We start from the raw sequence: 18,462 nt of genomic DNA, 5'->3' as shown, positions 1-18,462 counted from the left end.
CAATTGCTGTGGGTTGTTTGAAAATTTGCATATATATTATACGTTATAGTTCTGCACAAATGATTAATCTAATCCAGGGTGTTGTTTACATCGTTTTCTTCAGTTAAATTACAATATATTTTGTCAAAATCTATTATTTCGGAAATTGCACTCTTAGTCGATTTATCCCTCACCAACCAAATTCTCTCATAATAAACCCATTCCAAATGCATAAAATAATTAACAAATGGTTTGCCAAGCTGCAAATATTTTGGATATTACAGGCTTTAGTTGACATATGATAAGAATATATATTTTATTTTTATTGGTTGAAAAATAATGTGATGCAAGTTCCACGAGGAACACTGCGTTTCAAATATATATAGAGAAGCTCTTGTTTTTCTTACTGTCTCATTCTCCTCTTCTTTCATCAAAATGGGGCGCCATGAGTTCTTGTTTGCCTGCACTTTGCTTCTTTTTGCTGCCTCAACAGCTTCGGCTGCTGGAATAGTGGAGCACTCATTCTACGTAATTATCTACTTCTTGCAGCTTTGATTTAGCCGTTTATATTGTTCTTTTTGAATATTTTTACCCTAACTTTAGTTATTACTTAAATTTATTGCCAGGTGAAAAATTTGACTGTTAGTCGGCTATGCAGAAGGCAAGTGATTACTGTAGTAAATGCTAGTTTACCTGGTCCGACGATTGGCGTTCAAGAGGGCGACACATTAGTTGTTCATGTCTTTAACCAGTCACCTTACAACATGACTGTTCACTGGTATGATTTCAATAACATTGCTAATGTTAAATAAAATTATATTATATATGTTGGTGGAGTAATTAATTGATGATTATTGGTTGTGCAGGCATGGAGTGTTTCAGATGCTGAGTGGCTGGGCAGATGGACCTAGCATGGTCACTCAATGTCCGATTCGACCCGGATGTAAATACACATAAATTCACGATCATCAAACAAGAGGGAACCCTTTGGTGGCATGCTCACGTCTCATTTCTCCGTTCCACCGTCTACGGGGCACTCATCATCCGTCCCCGAGACGGCCACTCCTATCCGTTCCCTATGCCCTACAGGGAAGTTCCGGTCATTTTAGGTGAGTGGTGGAACGCTAATGTCGTTGATGTGGAGACACTGGCAACTGCCACAGGAGCTCCCCCTCAGCTTTCTGATGCTTTTACAATAAATGGATGGCCTGGTGATCTCTACCCTTGCTCTAAACATCGTAAGTCATTTCATAACAATCAGTTTTCTTCTTCTTTTTTCCTTATTTTTTTTTAAATTTAAATTAAATGGTTTTTTACAATTTATTTTAGACTTATGTTATTTTTCAATAGAAATAATAAGTAGTTGATTTTAGAAGTAAATAATCTTATTTGAATATGATTTAATTAATTAAGTGGTTTTTTATCAGAAATGTTCGAGCTTACGGTGTTGCCAGGAAAGACTTATCTCTTACGTATTATCAACGCTGCACTCAATGGTGAGCTCTTCTACAAGATAGCCAATCATAAGATGACAGTTGTCGCCATCGACGCCAACTACATCGAGCCTTATGTCACTGATGTCGTAGTAACCACCCCCGGTCAGACGGTTGACGTTCTGTTAACGGCGGATCAACCGGTCGGCTCATATTACATGGCCGCTAGACCATATGCATCTGCAACTGTAGGCGGTGCACTTGTACCGTTTGCTAATACCACCACAAGGGGTGTCCTCATCTATGATGGATGTCCGTCGCCAGTGACGCCACTAATGCCGACACTTCCGGCATTCAACGACACCCCTGTGGCGCACAAGTTTTTTACCGGCCTTAAAGGGTTGGTCGGCGGGCCTTTCTGGGATCTTGTCCCGCTTAAGGTGGATCACGAAATGTTCGTCACCATCGGGTTGGCGTTCGAGCCCTGCCCGGCGAACACAAGTTGCCAGGTTTCAAAACTCTCAGCCAGTATGAACAATGAATCCTTCGTGAAACCTACAAGCTTGTCCTTATTGCAAGCCTTTTACCACAACGTTAATGGCTTTTACACCACCGATTTCCCCGCGAAGCCTCCCATCGAATTCGACTACACCAACGATACCGTTAACAAGAACCCTCTGATGTTGGTTGCTCCAAAGAGTACGAAGGTCACCAAACTTAAATTCAACTCAACCGTCGAGATAATATTTCAAAATACGAATATCCTTGGACCGGAGAATCATCCCATGCACCTCCATGGCTTTGATTTCCATATATTGGCTCAAGGGTTCGGAAACTACAACCCTGCTACTGATAGAAAGAAGCTCAATTTTGTTAACCCCCAGATACGCAACACAATCGGTGTGCCGGTAGGAGGATGGGCTGTCATCAGATTCGTAGCTAATAATCCGGGTTAGTTCAACTCTAATAGTTAATTGTAGATACGACGGACATAGAATTTTACATTAAGAATAATTTTTTAAATTTTTAAAAAGAATTAACTTATAAAATTATAAGAAAGTAAAAAAAAATCTAAAATATAGGATAATTAAAACTTTTAAAAGAACAAGTAACCGCGCCATCAATCTATCACTAATTATTGGTTAATTGGAGATCGGAATGATAATTCAACCAATCCTACCTTTTATGAAATAATTAGTTAATGTTTACACATAGTCTTAAAAGATTAAATATCGAACTTTAATATAATTGAAGAACTAAATACAATTAGAGAGAAAGACTTCTTGATATTATTGTTTCTAATACATGATCTTAAATTGTACAGGTGTATGGCTACTGCATTGCCACCTAGACATGCACTTACCGGTGGGTCTTGCCACTGCCTTCATGGTTGAGAACGGACCAACGCCGGAAACAACCTTGCCTCCACCGCCGACGGATCTTCCACAATGCTAAGGATATTTAATTAATTTGACGAGAGTGTTTTTCTTTTCTATGACCATACATTTTATTTTATTTGGGGGGTTTTTCATTTCGTAAGATTGTAATTTCCTTTAATTTTTTTCTTTTGATTGTTTCAAGATAAGATGTCGTGGATCTAATGATATAAATTATTCATTAATAAGTTCTCGTCAAACTGTATAAAGTTGATGCTAATAAAATTGATCCGCTGGTGTTTTTCTACTCACGCATCGTAAAATTTTTAAGTTTTGAATGTATTTTAGATAGATTAATTGAATTTAATAATTAAAATTATTATTTTTAAATTAAAACTAATTTATCTTATTTTCTCTTAAAGAAAATCTCTTTATTTCTGCTCGTAATCTATCTATTTATTTTCATTCATCAAACTTTTCAAAAAATATATATATAACTTTTAAATTTTAAGCTATATAAACCAATCTTACCCTATGTAAAAGAGAGAATAGTTGTTTTATTTATACTGAATGAAATGGAAAGATGTATTTATGCCGAGTAGAATGTATATAGAAAAGAATAAGACACAGTCCTGTCTGTTAAACTTCACTCATAAACAAACTCCGAATTCTCTCTTCTCCCTGTAAATTATTCCTCAAATCAATTTACATCTCGAATCAATCCAATTCTGATGAAACCAATTATTAGATAATAACGAAAAGCACCATAAATGAATTTGATCATTCTAGGGAATCGGGGCCGGAGCCGAAGCTAAAGCATCAGCCACAAATAACTCTGCTTCATTGGGAACAGGGCCAAGGGCTGCCCCGGAGCTTGACATGAACTCCGCCATCGATCGCCGTGGGTTGATGCGCTGAGCCTCACACAGATCTGGCAAAAACACTCCTGCAACCAACCATCGGGATATACCATTAGAAATTAGAAACTCGATTGGCTTTAATGGTAAAAAGGAATGTTCATCCTAAAATATCTGATTTCGAGCGGTTGCTTCTGTAGGCGTGGTGTGTGTTATCAACAGACCAAGAAAAATTTTAAGCAAATAATATCACATAAAGATGGATCAAAACCATAATTTGGGCATAATGGAGGGACTGATACCATAATTTGACCTATAAAGAAGGAAAAGTTCTGTAAATTCGTTACCTTCACCGGCGGCCAAATTGAAGAAAAGATCGACGATGTTGGGGCAGTTGTGGCTGCAAGCAGGGGCACAAAGTTTGTTGGTGAATTGTGGTTCGAGAAGGGAATCGGATGAAATGCCAATGGCATTCCTATCGACCCCACAAGCCCGAACGCATTCATCGCTCTCGATATGCTCCGCCATTCGCTCCACCACCACCTCCGACGTCCGGCATTGGTACTCTACCTTATCTCTCTCCATCGCCGTTTCCAACAAACATCTCTTCCCGGAAGACGATATCGAAAACGCACAAACATCATGTGGTAAATCTTCGCAAACAATCTCAGCTGCACAAATTTCACATAATCAAATGAGATATAATAAAACACGCCCGAGACATTAACATATATATGTAAAAGAGATGTTTCCATTAACAATGGCGTACCTAGAGAAGCATGGAGGAAGAGAGAAGAAAGGAAGAGAAAGAAAGTGAATTTGAAAGAAGCCATGGTTAAATAAGAGAAGAAGGTTTAGTTATCTTTGAAGATAGTTTCAGAAATGTTTTTGTTGAGGGAGTAATAAAGGAAGGAACGATATATATAGAAGGAGAAATGTGAAACCAAAAGGGAAGGTTATAGTTTCTATACATAGAGAATGTAGACACAGGGCTTTGTTTAAGCCTCTAGTTTGCCTTCGAAGACGCGTTTGGCCTTTTACCAATCTCTCCTTTGGATTTCACGTCTTCTCTTTTTGTTGCTTTCGTTTAGGTTTAGAGATATATACGTGTTTGTTCGTCTCTGCTGCTTAAGTAATTTCCCGAGTTTTCGATTCTTTAATTTTTAATGGTTGAACAACTTGGCTCAAGCTACTCAGCGTTCTCCATTGCTGATTGGAGTTTGATTTGACGGGTCAACTTGTTTTAATTAAGCTCTAAGTCACCTATTAGCTATTATTTTTCTTTGACGCTGTTGGTTTTCTTGTTCACATCGCCGGATTGTCTGCTGGTTCTCCACTTGTCATCTTTGTACTGTAGTGTGTCAGTGAACGTGAAAGGAAAGTTCATTAAAAAGAACAAAAAATCGTTTTTCCCCCGAAATTCCAATTCGTGAGAAAAAAATAAATAAAGCGGCAGATACCATATGTTTTAACGTAGAAGTTGCGATAATATCAAATGTAAACAGCTGTTAGCTTACAACAAAGGCAGTTGAAATCCAGAGAACTTAAGATTCTAATCTTCCTACGGTTCTAGCATATTTTCATGTCATGGGCATGTTTAAAATATAAATTTACACCGATGCAAAAATGTCACTCTCGAATGTTTGATGAAATCATCTCCTTTTAAGTTGGACAATGAATATGCGTAGTTACTACTAGACCTTCAACCATTCCAGGCTAGGACACAAGCCCCAGCAAAACCTGGCAGGGTTGTAGTCCTTCAAGTACACCTCCCGGCTTAATCCGACAACGTAGGAGCTGAAACTCGAAAGATTTACCATGATGAAACATGGTGACTCGTGTAACAGGCACCACAGACATCATGTCTTTCGCATATGACCCTGGCAGTAGGAGGTATAGAAGCCCTGTCTGCAATGACATCAGAAGAGAACTTGCAGAGGAAGAAAGAGTAGGAAAAAAAAGGCTGGAGTGCACTGTTACTCCTGGGAGTTGGAAAATCTTGTCCGGAACCGATGATGCACCACCTGTTATGCCGACCCTGACAACAAAGAGTATCATTGGAATAATATTTTAAGATGCTCAAAGCAAGCATGAGCGTTAACATGTAAGTACGGTGTGCACAGTGTCAATTAATTTGCAAACTAGCAGGTGAGATCTGCCTCTACGGACTTCTTAAAAGTGAATCCTCTAGAGAATTATTGTGACCAGAAATTGCCCTTGGTCACAAAACTAACCTAAGATGATTTGAAATGGGAGATCATAAAGAAATGAAAAACTGTGCTGAGGTCTAACGATAAAATGCAAATGTGGTTTATCCGATATGACAACCGGTGCTCACATATTGTCTGATCCATCTCTGTGAACAATTAATCCTCTTCCATAGAAATCAGGGCACAGGGACATCTGGTTTTGCTTATAAAATCCAGGTTCCAGTCTGCATTGAACGTAGGACATGCAATATCTCCTTGTCCTTCACAAACTGCAGATCTTTTTCTTACACATTAAATCAAAGCTAAGCATTACTGTTATGGCATATAAATAATGAAGCAAGAAGCATTAGTATAACAGGAAAGAGATAACAAAAAGGAACTAAGGGGAAACAAATTTAACAATTAAGAGCCTTCAAGCTGCAAATAAACATTTCAGAAGCATTACAACATTTTTCAAGGGTCTCACCATGAGGAATCTTGACTCGTACGTGTTTCCTTACAAGGTACATAGAGAACGGCGAATTGTGATCTTAGATAAAATTCCCAAAGGCCAAGTTCAGGACCTTTATCCTTTCCACCAATGTTGCCACCACGGGAAGCTTCTGTTTCTCTGACTACCACTCCCACATAAATATTTCAATCCTTAACAGCATGGATCTTCCATGTCCGAGCAGGATAACTCCCCCAACTGAATCGATGACCGATACGATTGATAAGCAACTCCCGTATCTCTACCTCATCCAACAATTGCCAACATGATACATAACTAATCTAATCAGTATATGCTACTACCTGATGTTTAAGCATTCAAGTGTGTTGGATAAACTGTCAATTTATCATAATTCAAGTGTGTTGGATAGCTTCCTCTGGGACATGCAATTAAACCAGTAAATTGTAAGAGCTCACAACAAAAGAAACGAAATTGGCATTTTAAAGCTGCTATAAATTGTTGACTTCATAACCAAAAAAGTTTAAACCTTTCAACTAAAATGGCGGCAAGAAGAAGTCGATGAGCAAATCTCTTCGATGCTGACTTCGGTTCCCGCCAAAGAGGTTGTCGGAATCTCTTTGAGGGAATCTCTTTGATGGTTAAGGTAGGGGCTACCATGGGCTATAGTTCCTTTAAATAATCTCCTTAATTATAATAAATTTTAGATTAATACATGACAAAAATTATATTTTATCTCTTTTAAAATGATAAAATTTAAAATTTTAAGATTAAATATAACTATAATAATAAAATTATATTTTAAATTTTATAAGAATTTATAATTCAATTTTGTAATTTTGTTTTCCCAAGAATTTTATTGGCTTTGTCCATATTTTTATGACACTATTTATCACCTATCACATTTATAAGGACGAAGATAAAATTTTTTATGACCTTAAATTGTAAAATAAATTTATTTTAATTCATTTAAATTTTAAAATTGAAAACTATCCTTCATCCCAAAATGATAAATCTTAAATTTAATTATATTAAAATAATTATATAATTTTAAATTAAGATAACAATAAAATTTTTAATATAATTCTCTAATTCCATCTCTTAGCGTTATTCACACACTTACTTTTATTATTGAATATTATATTTTTAATTTAATCATTATTTTTTTTTAAATTTTTCTTATTTAATCATTCTCTCATTAGTATTTGTGCCACACATGATTTAAAAATAAAAATTAAAATCTCTCGTTCTCACCTGAAATTACTACCATTCACCCCTTCACTTAAGCAAAACCTAACACCGACCATCAAACAAAACTTCACTCATCAATCCTCACTTGTCCTACCTAAATGCCCATTACCTTACCACCCTCTTTCTTGGCCATTATCTTATATCGATCATAAAACTGATATTATTGTCACATCCGAAAGTCGAAACCCAAATTTATTTTACTTTTACCTCAAACTCTACATGTGTCTCTCTTTTAACCCTTAAACTGAAACCACCTCTACTCTTCTTGTTAGTCTCATTGAACCCTAAACCAACCTAAACTACACCAATACACATTATTAGACTCAACTCTCTTCTAACTCCATTAACCCTAAACTGAACCACTCATGTTCTTTTTCTAGTTTTGTTGAGCCCTAAATCAACCTAAACTACACTCTTATTATCGTACCTATAAATTAAATCGAACTAGTAACAAAACCATATTAGAAAAAATGCAAAAGTAAAATTGAAAAAAGAAGAGGAAAACGGAGACAATAAAATTGAAACAAGTAACACATTCTTTTAATTTTGAGTTTTTGAATGATTAAAGTCCTAAAAAATTTGAATGGTTAAAGGTTGAGAAACGCCGAAAAGAAGAGCATAACATGAAACTAAATTGATCCTACAATGAAGATTATATATCAATTATGGGATGATTTTAACTTAAAAAGGTTGGATTCTAAAGGCTTAGAGTCTGATTCAAGTGATGGTTCAATCATATAATGAAAAAGGTCATTGAAAATAACATTTTCTTAAGAGAAGGGAAATGATGATACTAGATTCATGGAGTTTGAGGTGTTTGTTGATTAAATGAACACCAATTTCTTGTTCAAGAGGGCAAAATGAGTCCAATGAGAAATTTTGGGACTCATCGGCCATCGCTGATGATGACTAATGGTAGCTGGATGAAACAAACAACGATATAAAATAAATGAGAAAGAAAAAGAAGAAAAGAGGGGAAATGACAAAAAAAGAAAAATTAGATTTCACATAGATTCAAAATGATATCGTTTTAGAATAAATTTCGACTTTTCTAAAATTACGTTGTTTTGGTGTCTTTGTCATGTCATGATCCCATTAACTATTTAACAACATAGAGGCCAAAACAATAGAAACTCAAAAGTTTAGTGATTAAATTGGAAAAAATAAATTTCAATGGTCAAAATAGGAGTAAGAAGAAAGGATTGTGATGGAATTTGCAATTTGCCCAAGAATTTAATAAAAAATTAGATAAACTAGAGATTAGTGCCTAAACTTTCACGTTTGATCCGATTTACTTGAACTTCCAATTATTTTTAAAATCGTACCTAATATTTAATTTTTGTTTTAATTTAATATCTACCGTTAAAAACATAACAATATCAATAATCAAATAATATATTTTTATTATTTTTATTTAACCAATAAGATGATACATCACCCTATGAAATGAAACCAACAAAGTTGTACACACCAGGGAATTTGAACCCACGCCCTCATTGTGAAGGATCAAAAGTTTAGCCACTGCACTAATCTAGTATCAAAATTCACCACAACATTTATTTAATTGTTAATCCATTACATCACTAAACAAAACATTTTAATTAAAACTAGGACTAAAAAAATTAGTGTCAAACCATTATGCTAGTCTATGAAATTGGTCATATACCATCAACTTTATATTTAATTTATATTTTATAATTAAAAATTAAATTATTTAAAAATATAAAACTTTTTCATTATAAACCAAATTATTTAATTAAAAAATAAATTATTTTAACTTTATTTTGGAATAAAGATAATTAAATACATATTTTTAAAAAGTTAATATTAAACTATTTTAATAATTTAAATTTAAAATATTTATTTATGATATAATATAAATTTAAAATTAAAAAAATATTTTGATGATAAATAATTTCAATTTTATATTATTTAATTAATATTAAATTAATAGAATATTTATGAAGTTAAAAAATAGTGTTTATTTTAATGATTTAATATTTTTATATAATTTAGTCTTTAATTAAACAAATATATAAACTAAATATAAAATTGATCTTATATAACAAAATGAAATATCTTGTTTTGGGGTGGTAATGAAGTTTAAATTAAATACAGGTTGTGGTAAATTAGTAACAATTAGCTTGCTTAGCGCAGTGGCCAAGACTTTATTACCTCCCTAGAGGGAATAAGTTTAATACCCAAGCTCTGCAGAAAAGTGTTGATTTTATTTTGACGCGGAGATTTAAAATATATTAAAAAATTAACATGTCAGATTAACGACGAGATATTAAATTGAAATAAAAATTAAATGTTAAGTATGATTTTAAAATAACTAGAAGTTTAGATACTAAATCGGATCAAACATGAAAGTTTAAGTACTAATCACGTAGTTTATCCTAAAAAATTGAAGAAATTAAGAAATAAATAGAATATTAGGCCTTATACTGTTACACGTGTCTTTTTAATTCGGGTACGGCATAAGAAGTATCGACAGAGCGCGCTACCCACTCTCTTTGTAAAGTTAGAAAACATACCAAACAAGGCCTTAGTATTGGACTGACGATCTCCACGAAGCTCTCTATTCTCTTTTCCTCCCCTTTAATAATTTCATTACCCTGCCTACTTTTTCCAACTCTTTTCTTTCGCCCTAGATTTCTCGGATCTTCTCTGTCTCTCCGCCAGCTTCATTCATTCTCTGGTAAATCTGCCATTAATTCTACCTCTTTTTTCTCTTTATATATATATTTCATGCGGATTCATATTTCTGCTTGGCTGCTGAGAAAATGGAGGAAAATGAGGTTTCAAGTTTGTATTTTTTTTAGTTTAAAATGCTTTTATTCAGCTTAGATACATGTGAACTAAGTGATCAGAAGAATGAATAGGGAGATTTTTTTCCTTTTAATTGAAAACCATAGCTCTAATGTTATTCTGTTTACTCGGAAGGAAGCTACAGTAGGAACTTAATTACATTTTTTCTTACTTTCCCCTTGTTAACTTATTTAGCATTATTCTTTAAAAGATGTTTTTCGATTGAGAAAATTTGGATTTCGATTATAGAGTCTGGAAAAATCAGAGTTTGGAGTGAGAGATGCCCTCGATATCGTATTCTCCAGCTGCATTTATTGGAACTTCAGCTTCGGATCTTCTTCGGAGCTCCTCTAACGGCGTGACTGGCATCGCTCTTAAAACCTTGGGAAGGACACGATTTTTGGTGAAGAGGAGGGATGTAACTATAGCTGCAAAGTTGAGGAAAGTAAAGAAGCATGAATACCCATGGCCTGCAGATCCGGATCCAAATGTGAAAGGCGGAGTCCTCACTCATCTCTCTCATTTCAAGCCGCTGAAAGAGAAACAAAAGCCTGTTACGTTGGAGTTTGAGAAGCCACTTGTTGATTTAGAGAGGAAGATTGTTGATGTAACTCCTTATTTTTAGTGATTGTTGATTTAGTTGATAAAAATATTCCCGTGCTAGCTTCAAATGTTGTGCTTGTTTAATGCAGGTGAGGAAGATGGCAAATGAAACTGGTTTGGATTTCAGTGATCAGATTCTTTCATTGGAGAACAAATACCAACAGGTTTGAGTTTTAAGTTTGAGACCTTGTGAGACTTCTTTTGTTGCTCCCATGTAGTAATTAAATTTCCGAGTTATATGTTTACATAGTGCTACGAATCAGTATCTGTTCATGCTGTTAATGGAGTGAAGTTGCAATTCTGGAATTTGTTTATGGGGTTTGAATTTAATTATGCCAAAGCTCTATTTGCAGCCTGGAAATTTTGTTCTTCATGTTTGCAATCAAAGCTTTTGCTGTTGCACTCGCTACGGCATTCGATATTAGTTATTTAGGATTTGAGTATAGTATATGGTTTTAGTTTTGGGTTCATTCATTCGTTCCAGAGTATGAACCATTATGGATCAATTGCATCATTGCTTGAATATCTGTGGCCTTAAACTCCAAAATATATGATGTTCTGATGTAGAAATCCGGGACACAAGTCTGATATGTTACTTTCATATTTTGAAGCTTAATTCACAGTTTTGGAAAAGGCTTGGTCAATGTTTCATGTTCTTTTAATTACCAAAATATTAATGTAATATGAAATTGTGCGTCAAGCTTGCTGTTGTCATGTTTAAATTTTTGTGCCTGAGCTTTGTGCTAATTGCAAGTTTTAAGTGCATTTTAAGTGGTTGATGCTCTGTGAAAGATATTCGCAGATCATGACGTTGGTGGTTTCAGTTCTAATTCTTCTTACCCTTTCTGCTATCATTTCAGGCTCTAAAGGAATTATACCTACATCTTACTCCTATACAACGAGTGAACATTGCTCGGCACCCTAACAGACCCACTTTCCTCGATCATGTATTTAACATTACTGATAAGGTTTGGTGGTTACATGCTCATCAAGTATCAAATATTGCAATTCTCAACAACTTTATTTCTAACATTTGGTATGTGGCCACGAATGTTTCATATGCCCAGTTTGTGGAGCTTCATGGAGATCGAGCAGGGTATGACGATCCAGCTGTTGTTACTGGTATAGGAACAATTGATGGTAGGAGGTACATGTTTATTGGTCAACAAAAGGGTAGAAATACTAAAGAGAATATTCAGCGCAACTTTGGAATGCCAACGCCTCACGGGTAAGTTTAATGAAACTTACATGTCAGATGGTTTTTGAAAATTTTACTTTATTTGAGGGAGGGAATCTATGTCACTTTTTATTGATATTTAGGAAATGCTTACAGCTACAGGAAGGCTCTACGTATGATGTATTATGCAGATCACCATGGGTTCCCTATAGTTACTTTTATTGACACTCCTGGGGCATATGCGGACCTTAAGTCTGAGGAGTTGGGTCAAGTACGAACACTATCACTATCTGCAGCTTACCATAATCACTTTTAACATTGGCTCAGCTGATTTTTAAGCTCTAATTTCATGTAGGGTGAAGCTATTGCCCATAATTTGAGGACCATGTTTGGTCTGAAGGTCCCAATTGTTTCTATTGTTATTGGGGAAGGTGGTTCTGGTGGTGCCTTGGCCATTGGCTGTGCTAACAAGTTGTTAATGCTGGAAAATGCAGTCTTTTATGTTGCCAGGTGATTTTAGTTTTTTGATATTGATTTCATTGAATGCTGATGAACTATGTACAATCTGGCTTTCCATACCCAAACAAGGTGCCAGATTGCTATTTGACAAATCTTTACTTTTCTTCATGGTACCTTGGTAAGATTTCTATTATTCCTTGAAAATGTTGATCACTTTTAGATGTTATGTCCGTATGTGCAGATACACACTGATATTCTATTTTTCTGATTTGATTTTTTTAATGGTATAGTCCAGAAGCATGTGCTGCAATTTTGTGGAAGAGTGCTAAAGCTTCTCCAAAGGTTTGAAAACAGTGGTCGCTTTTTGGTCTTATCTTTCAGTATTCCTTTTTTTGTTAATAATAATAAATGAACATATTCCTTGGCAGGCAGCTGAGAAGCTGAGGATCACTGCCCCAGAATTGTGCAAGCTGCAAATTTGTGATGGAATCATTCCTGTAATTAAAACATCCTTTCTCAAATATCTTCAGTAAAATACTTTTGTTTTTGCTTTTACCTTTTTCTTTCCTTTTCTTGTTTTTTCCTCCTTACTTCTAATCATTGCTAAACCATGATAACTTAAACCTGCTACAGGCAATTTCATGTGTTGAACTGCTAAAAGCACCATTGTGCTGCTGTCCTTAGCACATGCTTTATAAGCAAAACCTGTTACAATATTGAGGCGTGATTTATGTCTTTAATATTTTGATATGTCTGATGGAAATAATATGTTTGGTTTTCAAAGCATTTGTACAGCTTAATTGTTTAAATAATGCTTAAGATTTGTTGTTTCCTTCGGGAGTCGTGTTAATTTTCATGGCATCTGAGAGTTATATTTTTCTTGTGACAGGAACCACCGGGTGGTGCCCATGCAGGTCCAGCTTGGACTTCACAACAAATAAAAGCTGCGATCAATGAAAATATGGATGTGAGTTCCTCTAACGTTAATATTCTTCATCAAGAATAATTTTGTTACATATTAACAAAATTTTCTCTGCAGGAGCTCTTGGCAATGGACACCGAAGAGCTACTAAAGCATCGCACACATAAGTTTAGGAAACTGGGTGGGTTCCAAGAGGGTATCCCTCTAGATCCCAAGAAGAAAGTTCATATGAAAAAGAAAGAAGAACAAACTGTACCTAGAACCTCAAATGCAGAGTTGGAGGGTGAGATTGAAAAAGTGAAACAGCAAATCTTGAAATCCAAGGAGTCATCCAGCAAGCCACCTGAGTTGGCTCTGAAGAACGTGGTTGAAAAATTGAAAAAGGAGGTCTATCACGAATACTCTGAGGCCGTTAAATACACGGGCTTTAAGGACAGACTTGAGATGCTAAGAGGAGAAGTTTCAAAAGCAAATTCAAGGGAGCAACTCATGAATCCTGGTCTAATGGATAAGATTGAGAAGCTTAAACATGAGCTCAACCAGAAGTTATCTGCGGCTCCAAATTACACGATCCTAAAACATAAGCTTGACATGTTGAAGGAGCTTTCCACAGCCAAGAGTCAGTCGAAGGCTGTTACAATGAAGCAGGAAGTCAATAAGAAATTCAATGAAATCATGGGTCGGCCCAAGATAAATGAGAAGCTTAAAGCATTAGAGGCTGAGGTTCAAAAGTCTGGTTCATCCAGCTTTGTAGATCTAGATCATGGGCTTAAGGACAAAATTCTGAACTTGAAGAAAGAGATAGAATTGGAAATGATTAATGCTCTCGAATCCTTGAGTCTGAATGTCGAGGCCATAAAATCTAATGCAAATTCAATTTCACTTTCAATCTTCAAAGACAAGGTGGATAATTTGAATGAAGAAATCAACAAGAAAATCCAAAATGTTGTCGATTCATCAGAGTTGAAAAATATGATAGAGTTATTGAAGCTGGAGATGGCAAAGGCAGAGGATATTCAGTCAAAAAGTAAGATCGAGGCTCTGGAACAGCAGATTAAGCAACGACTTTCAGAAGCTATCAGCTCCTCGGAATTAAAGGAGAAGCATGAAGAGTTGAAGGCAGAAGTTTCTGAAGCAATTAAATCTTCTGCTAGTGGTAATGGAAGTTTGCAAAAGGAAACCAAGTACGTGGAACCTAAGCTTGAGATGAATTTTGCTTAGTGTATGCAGCTGCTGGTATTTATACATTGCCTGGTTCTTTATTTGCTTTAGATTTCTGATGAATAATCTTACGTGATTTTATTTGATGCATAAGGATGTATACCATTTAGCAGGAGGACCTGGAATAATTGTAACTGTTTCACCATCAATTGCATTGAGTGGTATCTTATCCTCTGTTTCGACCAATTAGTTGAAATTCCTGGTTGCCGGTAGCATAAGATGGTTATATTATAACAATTTTCTAATAAAATTTAGTTTGCCTCACAAGTCCTGAAAGTTTCCAACAATTAATTGAAGGAACTATCATCTCACCTGATGCTGTAGCACTGAAATCAACAGGTTGGGCTACATTGAAAGAAAATTTTCTAGAATGAATACATTATACTATAACTTTTTCTCCGAAACATATTTTTAGCGAAACACATTTCTAGCACATCATTTCATGCAATAACAGCATTATTGTTAATACTATAATGGGACCACAAAAGAACGATAAAAAACACACCACAATTCTAGCATATCATTTTTCATTAAATAATAATAGCATTGTTGATGTACAATAAGAGAGGTGGTGATTGATAATGTAAAGCATTGCAGCAAGCAAAGCTTGGAAAACAAACAGAAATCTGGAATTACTTTTCATTCACAAAAGATGCGAATTATACATCACCTAGACTTAACCTCTTGTAGCATATTGATAACAAATTTAACAACCTACAACTTCTAGAATAGATTCCTAACAACCTTGACACGTATGCAAATTAGTTATAATCCAACTTCTTCATAAATGTCATGCATTAACTGCTAAACCACGTGAACAACACCCTCAACTACTTCATGTATCTCAACATTCTCCTCGCTTCTTTTCCTTCCCTTCCTTAACAAGATACTACACGCAACTTTTCTCGAAACTGCTCAAACGCTGGTCTAGTGAGTGGCTTGGTGAGACCATCAGCCACTTGAAACGCAACAGGAACATAAATAACCCGAAGATGACCAGCTGCAATATTTTCTCGAACAAAATACACATCCAATTCAACATGCTTGGATCGAGCATGACACACGAGGTTTATACTCAAGGCAACAACACTCGTGTTGTCACACCAAATCACAGGTGCATCACTCAAGGACAACCCAAGATCACATAGTAAAGCAACAAGCCAAGTAATCTCAGCAGCTGAATCAGCAACACTTCTGTATTCAACTTCCATCGTCGATCGAGAGACAGTCTTCTGCTTCTTGGAATTCCATGCAACCAAACAGCCTCCAAGAAAGACACAATACCCAGACATAGACCTACGATCAGTGGCATCACCAACCCAATCTGCATCAGAAAAGGCTTTAAGACATAGTCTGGCATCACTGTCCGAAAACACCAGCCCATAATCCAGTGTACCTGCTAAATAACGCAGGATGCGTTTGACAACTACCAAGTGTATTTCACGTGGAGACTGCATGAACTGAGTCGCTTTATTGGTTGCAAACGCTATGTCTGGTCGAGTATGACAGACATACAAGATAGCTCCCACAATGCTGCGATACTCTAGAGCATTAGCTAGAAGAGCACTGCTTTGATCAGCAGATTTTGTAGTAGCAACCATTGGAGTGCAAACATGTGTTGCTTGACTCATATGAGCTTTCTTCAACAAATCAGAAATATAAGCCCGTTGACTCAACATTAAACTAGAAGCAAGCTTCTTAACCTCAATTCCCAGAAAATAGGACAATTCACCTAGATCTTTAAGGGAGAAGCGAGAACTAAGCATGCAAATTACTTGATTTACAACATCAACAGATGTGCCTGTTATTATAATGTCATCGACATATACTAATGCATACGTACAGTTATCGTCTTGAAGTTTAACAAAAAGTGATACGTCTGCCTTGGATTCAATAAACCCTAAGTCCAACATGCTGACCTTAAGTTAGTCATTCCAATTGCGTGGGGCTTGACGAAGGCGATAAAGAGCCTTTTGCAACTTACAGACCAATGGAGTACCATTTAAGAATGCATTATTAATATCAACTTGCCTTAGGACCCAGCCTCGAGCAACAGCCATGGTCAAAAGCACATAAACGGTTGAGAATTTCACAACTGGACTAAAATGTTCTAAACATCAATACCAGGAACTTGTGTAAACCCTTTCGCAACTAGTCGAGCTTTGTACCTAAGCACAGATCTATCATGATTCCGTTTGAGCTTAAAGAGCTATTTGCACCCTACCACACTTCTATCAGCAGGCAAGGGCACAAGCACCCAGGTTTCATTCTCAAGTAACACTGAATACTCAACATGTACTACTTCAATCCATGCAGCAGAATGAAGTGCTTCTCGAATCATGGTTGGTACAACGTCATTAAAAAACATTGTATACACCTTTGGCTTAAACACACCACGTTTACTACGGGTCAGCATTGGATGAGCATTACTGACTACAGTCCCCGTATTACATACAGGCATTGTCTGAGTGTCCATGGCAACCTCAAGGTCTTCTTGATTAACACTGGAAATGTCAGGCAGAGCAACATATTCATTATCTGACCCTGAATGTATAGATCTAAGAATCGTATTATCTACAGGTAATTGAGAAATGGCTGGCAATGAACCATTATCTGACTGCAGCTTAGTCGTGTCCATTACAATATCGAAAGACCTGCTCAAAGATATATCAAGTGATGACTGATTGGTAGACTTATCAGTAGCAAAAGGAAAATGCCATTCATCAAACTGCATATGGTGAGAGATAACAACACGCTTATCAGGTGTTAAACAAAGAAAACCTTTGTGTTGAGAGCTAACACCCAAGAACGTACATGGTTGAGATCGAAAACCAAGCTTATGAGCATTGAATGGTCTAAGATGAGGAAAACATCTACACCCAAACACTCTGAATGATTCATAATCGGCTTCTTCTTGAACATACACTCAAATGCTGAACGTCCAGCTAATACCCTAGAAGGAAGTCTATTTATCAAGTGTACGACCATAACTACTGCATACGACCAAAAACTGGTTGGCATGGATGCTTGTGCAAGCAAGACTAACGCCAACTCAACAACATGCCTATGTTTGCGTTCCACAACACCGTTCTGTTCAGAGGTGTGTGGACAGGTAATACGATGAGAGATGTCAGCTTCAGCAAGCAGTCGAGACAGATGATGATATTCACCTCCTCAATCACTCTAAACAGCTAAAATCTTTAGCCCAAGTTGATAAAACATATTAAAAGCATAAGCAGCCTGGGACTTATCCTTGAGAAGATATAACCACGTGTGTCTAGTACAAGCATCCACAAAACTAACATAATACTTGTAGCCATTAGAGACAACAGGTGATGGCCCCCATAAATCTGTAAATACAAGTTGAAAAGGTAGCTCATACACAGTGGACGAATCAGAAAATGGAAGTTTATGGCTCTTTCCCATATGACAAGAAACACAGGTCTCATTAATACTTTGCTCAACATTTACATCAAGTAATTTACAAATTTGCGAAAGTGTTCCATGGGCAGGATTCCCAAGGCGTCTATGCTATAGTTCATACAAATTATGTGAAGTAGTAACACTATTGGCTTCAACAGAAACATTCTTATTACTTATGGAATCTACTTGAAACAAATATAGATCATCATTCTCTTGTCCTTGCATCAACACCTCACCATTTCCTTCATCATGAACGCAACAATGAGAGGCATGAAATTCAAAATAGACCTCA

At 36.0% G+C, this 18,462-nt stretch overlaps 2 protein-coding genes and 2 pseudogenes across 4 annotated transcripts; 2 read left to right on the top strand and 2 right to left on the bottom strand.

Annotated features, from left to right (window-relative positions):
• Nucleotides 1–414: 414 nt before the first annotated feature.
• LOC120162680 lies at nucleotides 415–2,877 on the top strand (annotated as a pseudogene).
• A 544-nt stretch (nucleotides 2,878–3,421) lies between these two features.
• LOC120162679 lies at nucleotides 3,422–4,532 on the bottom strand. The gene is made up of 3 exons (XM_039172787.1): nucleotides 4,415–4,532; nucleotides 3,993–4,316; nucleotides 3,422–3,734 (listed from the first exon to the last, which is right to left on the bottom strand). Exons 1-3 carry the CDS (start codon nucleotides 4,476–4,478, stop codon nucleotides 3,574–3,576), a joined length of 549 nt encoding a protein of 182 aa, XP_039028718.1. The 5' UTR covers nucleotides 4,479–4,532; the 3' UTR covers nucleotides 3,422–3,573.
• An 829-nt stretch (nucleotides 4,533–5,361) lies between these two features.
• LOC120162706 lies at nucleotides 5,362–6,963 on the bottom strand (annotated as a pseudogene).
• Nucleotides 6,964–10,106: 3,143 nt separating this feature from the next.
• Nucleotides 10,107–14,933, top strand: LOC120162678 (acetyl-coenzyme A carboxylase carboxyl transferase subunit alpha, chloroplastic-like). 3 transcript variants are annotated; one of them, XM_039172783.1, is made up of 11 exons: nucleotides 10,107–10,255; nucleotides 10,631–10,972; nucleotides 11,058–11,132; nucleotides 11,829–11,936; nucleotides 12,036–12,196; nucleotides 12,302–12,416; nucleotides 12,501–12,655; nucleotides 12,895–12,946; nucleotides 13,033–13,101; nucleotides 13,494–13,571; nucleotides 13,644–14,933. In XM_039172783.1, the coding sequence occupies exons 2-11, from the start codon at nucleotides 10,646–10,648 to the stop codon at nucleotides 14,745–14,747; spliced, it is 2,244 nt and encodes a 747-aa protein (XP_039028714.1). In that variant the 5' UTR covers nucleotides 10,107–10,255; nucleotides 10,631–10,645; the 3' UTR covers nucleotides 14,748–14,933. The 3 variants fall into 3 exon arrangements, with proteins under 3 accessions (XP_039028714.1, XP_039028715.1, XP_039028716.1); XM_039172784.1 differs by having other exon boundaries at nucleotides 10,615–10,972; XM_039172785.1 differs by lacking the exon at nucleotides 10,107–10,255 and adding an exon at nucleotides 10,287–10,362.
• Nucleotides 14,934–18,462: the final 3,529 nt, after the last annotated feature.

This window comes from Hibiscus syriacus, unplaced genomic scaffold (assembly GCF_006381635.1).
Source record: "Hibiscus syriacus cultivar Baekdansim isolate YM2019G1 unplaced genomic scaffold, ASM638163v2 tig00111403_pilon, whole genome shotgun sequence".
In the NCBI taxonomy this organism is placed as follows: domain Eukaryota; kingdom Viridiplantae; phylum Streptophyta; class Magnoliopsida; order Malvales; family Malvaceae; genus Hibiscus; species Hibiscus syriacus.
The sequence above is the reverse complement of the archived record's forward strand: the minus strand, read 5'-3'. Positions and strand labels throughout refer to the sequence as shown.

Coding starts and splice junctions, on each gene's coding strand:
- LOC120162679 (XM_039172787.1), bottom strand. CDS start 4,478: ATGGCTTCTTTCAAATTCACTTTCTTTCTCTTCCTTTCTTCTCTCTTC. Junction 4,317..4,414: donor CTTCCTCCATGCTTCTCTAG/GTACGCCATTGT, acceptor AAATTTGTGCAG/CTGAGATTGTTTGCGAAGAT. Junction 3,735..3,992: donor CAATTTGGCCGCCGGTGAAG/GTAACGAATTTA, acceptor GGTTGGTTGCAG/GAGTGTTTTTGCCAGATCTG.
- LOC120162678 (XM_039172783.1), top strand. CDS start 10,646: ATGCCCTCGATATCGTATTCTCCAGCTGCATTTATTGGAACTTCAGCT. Junction 11,937..12,035: donor TATTTAACATTACTGATAAG/GTTTGGTGGTTA, acceptor TCATATGCCCAG/TTTGTGGAGCTTCATGGAGA. Junction 12,947..13,032: donor GTGCTAAAGCTTCTCCAAAG/GTTTGAAAACAG, acceptor ATTCCTTGGCAG/GCAGCTGAGAAGCTGAGGAT.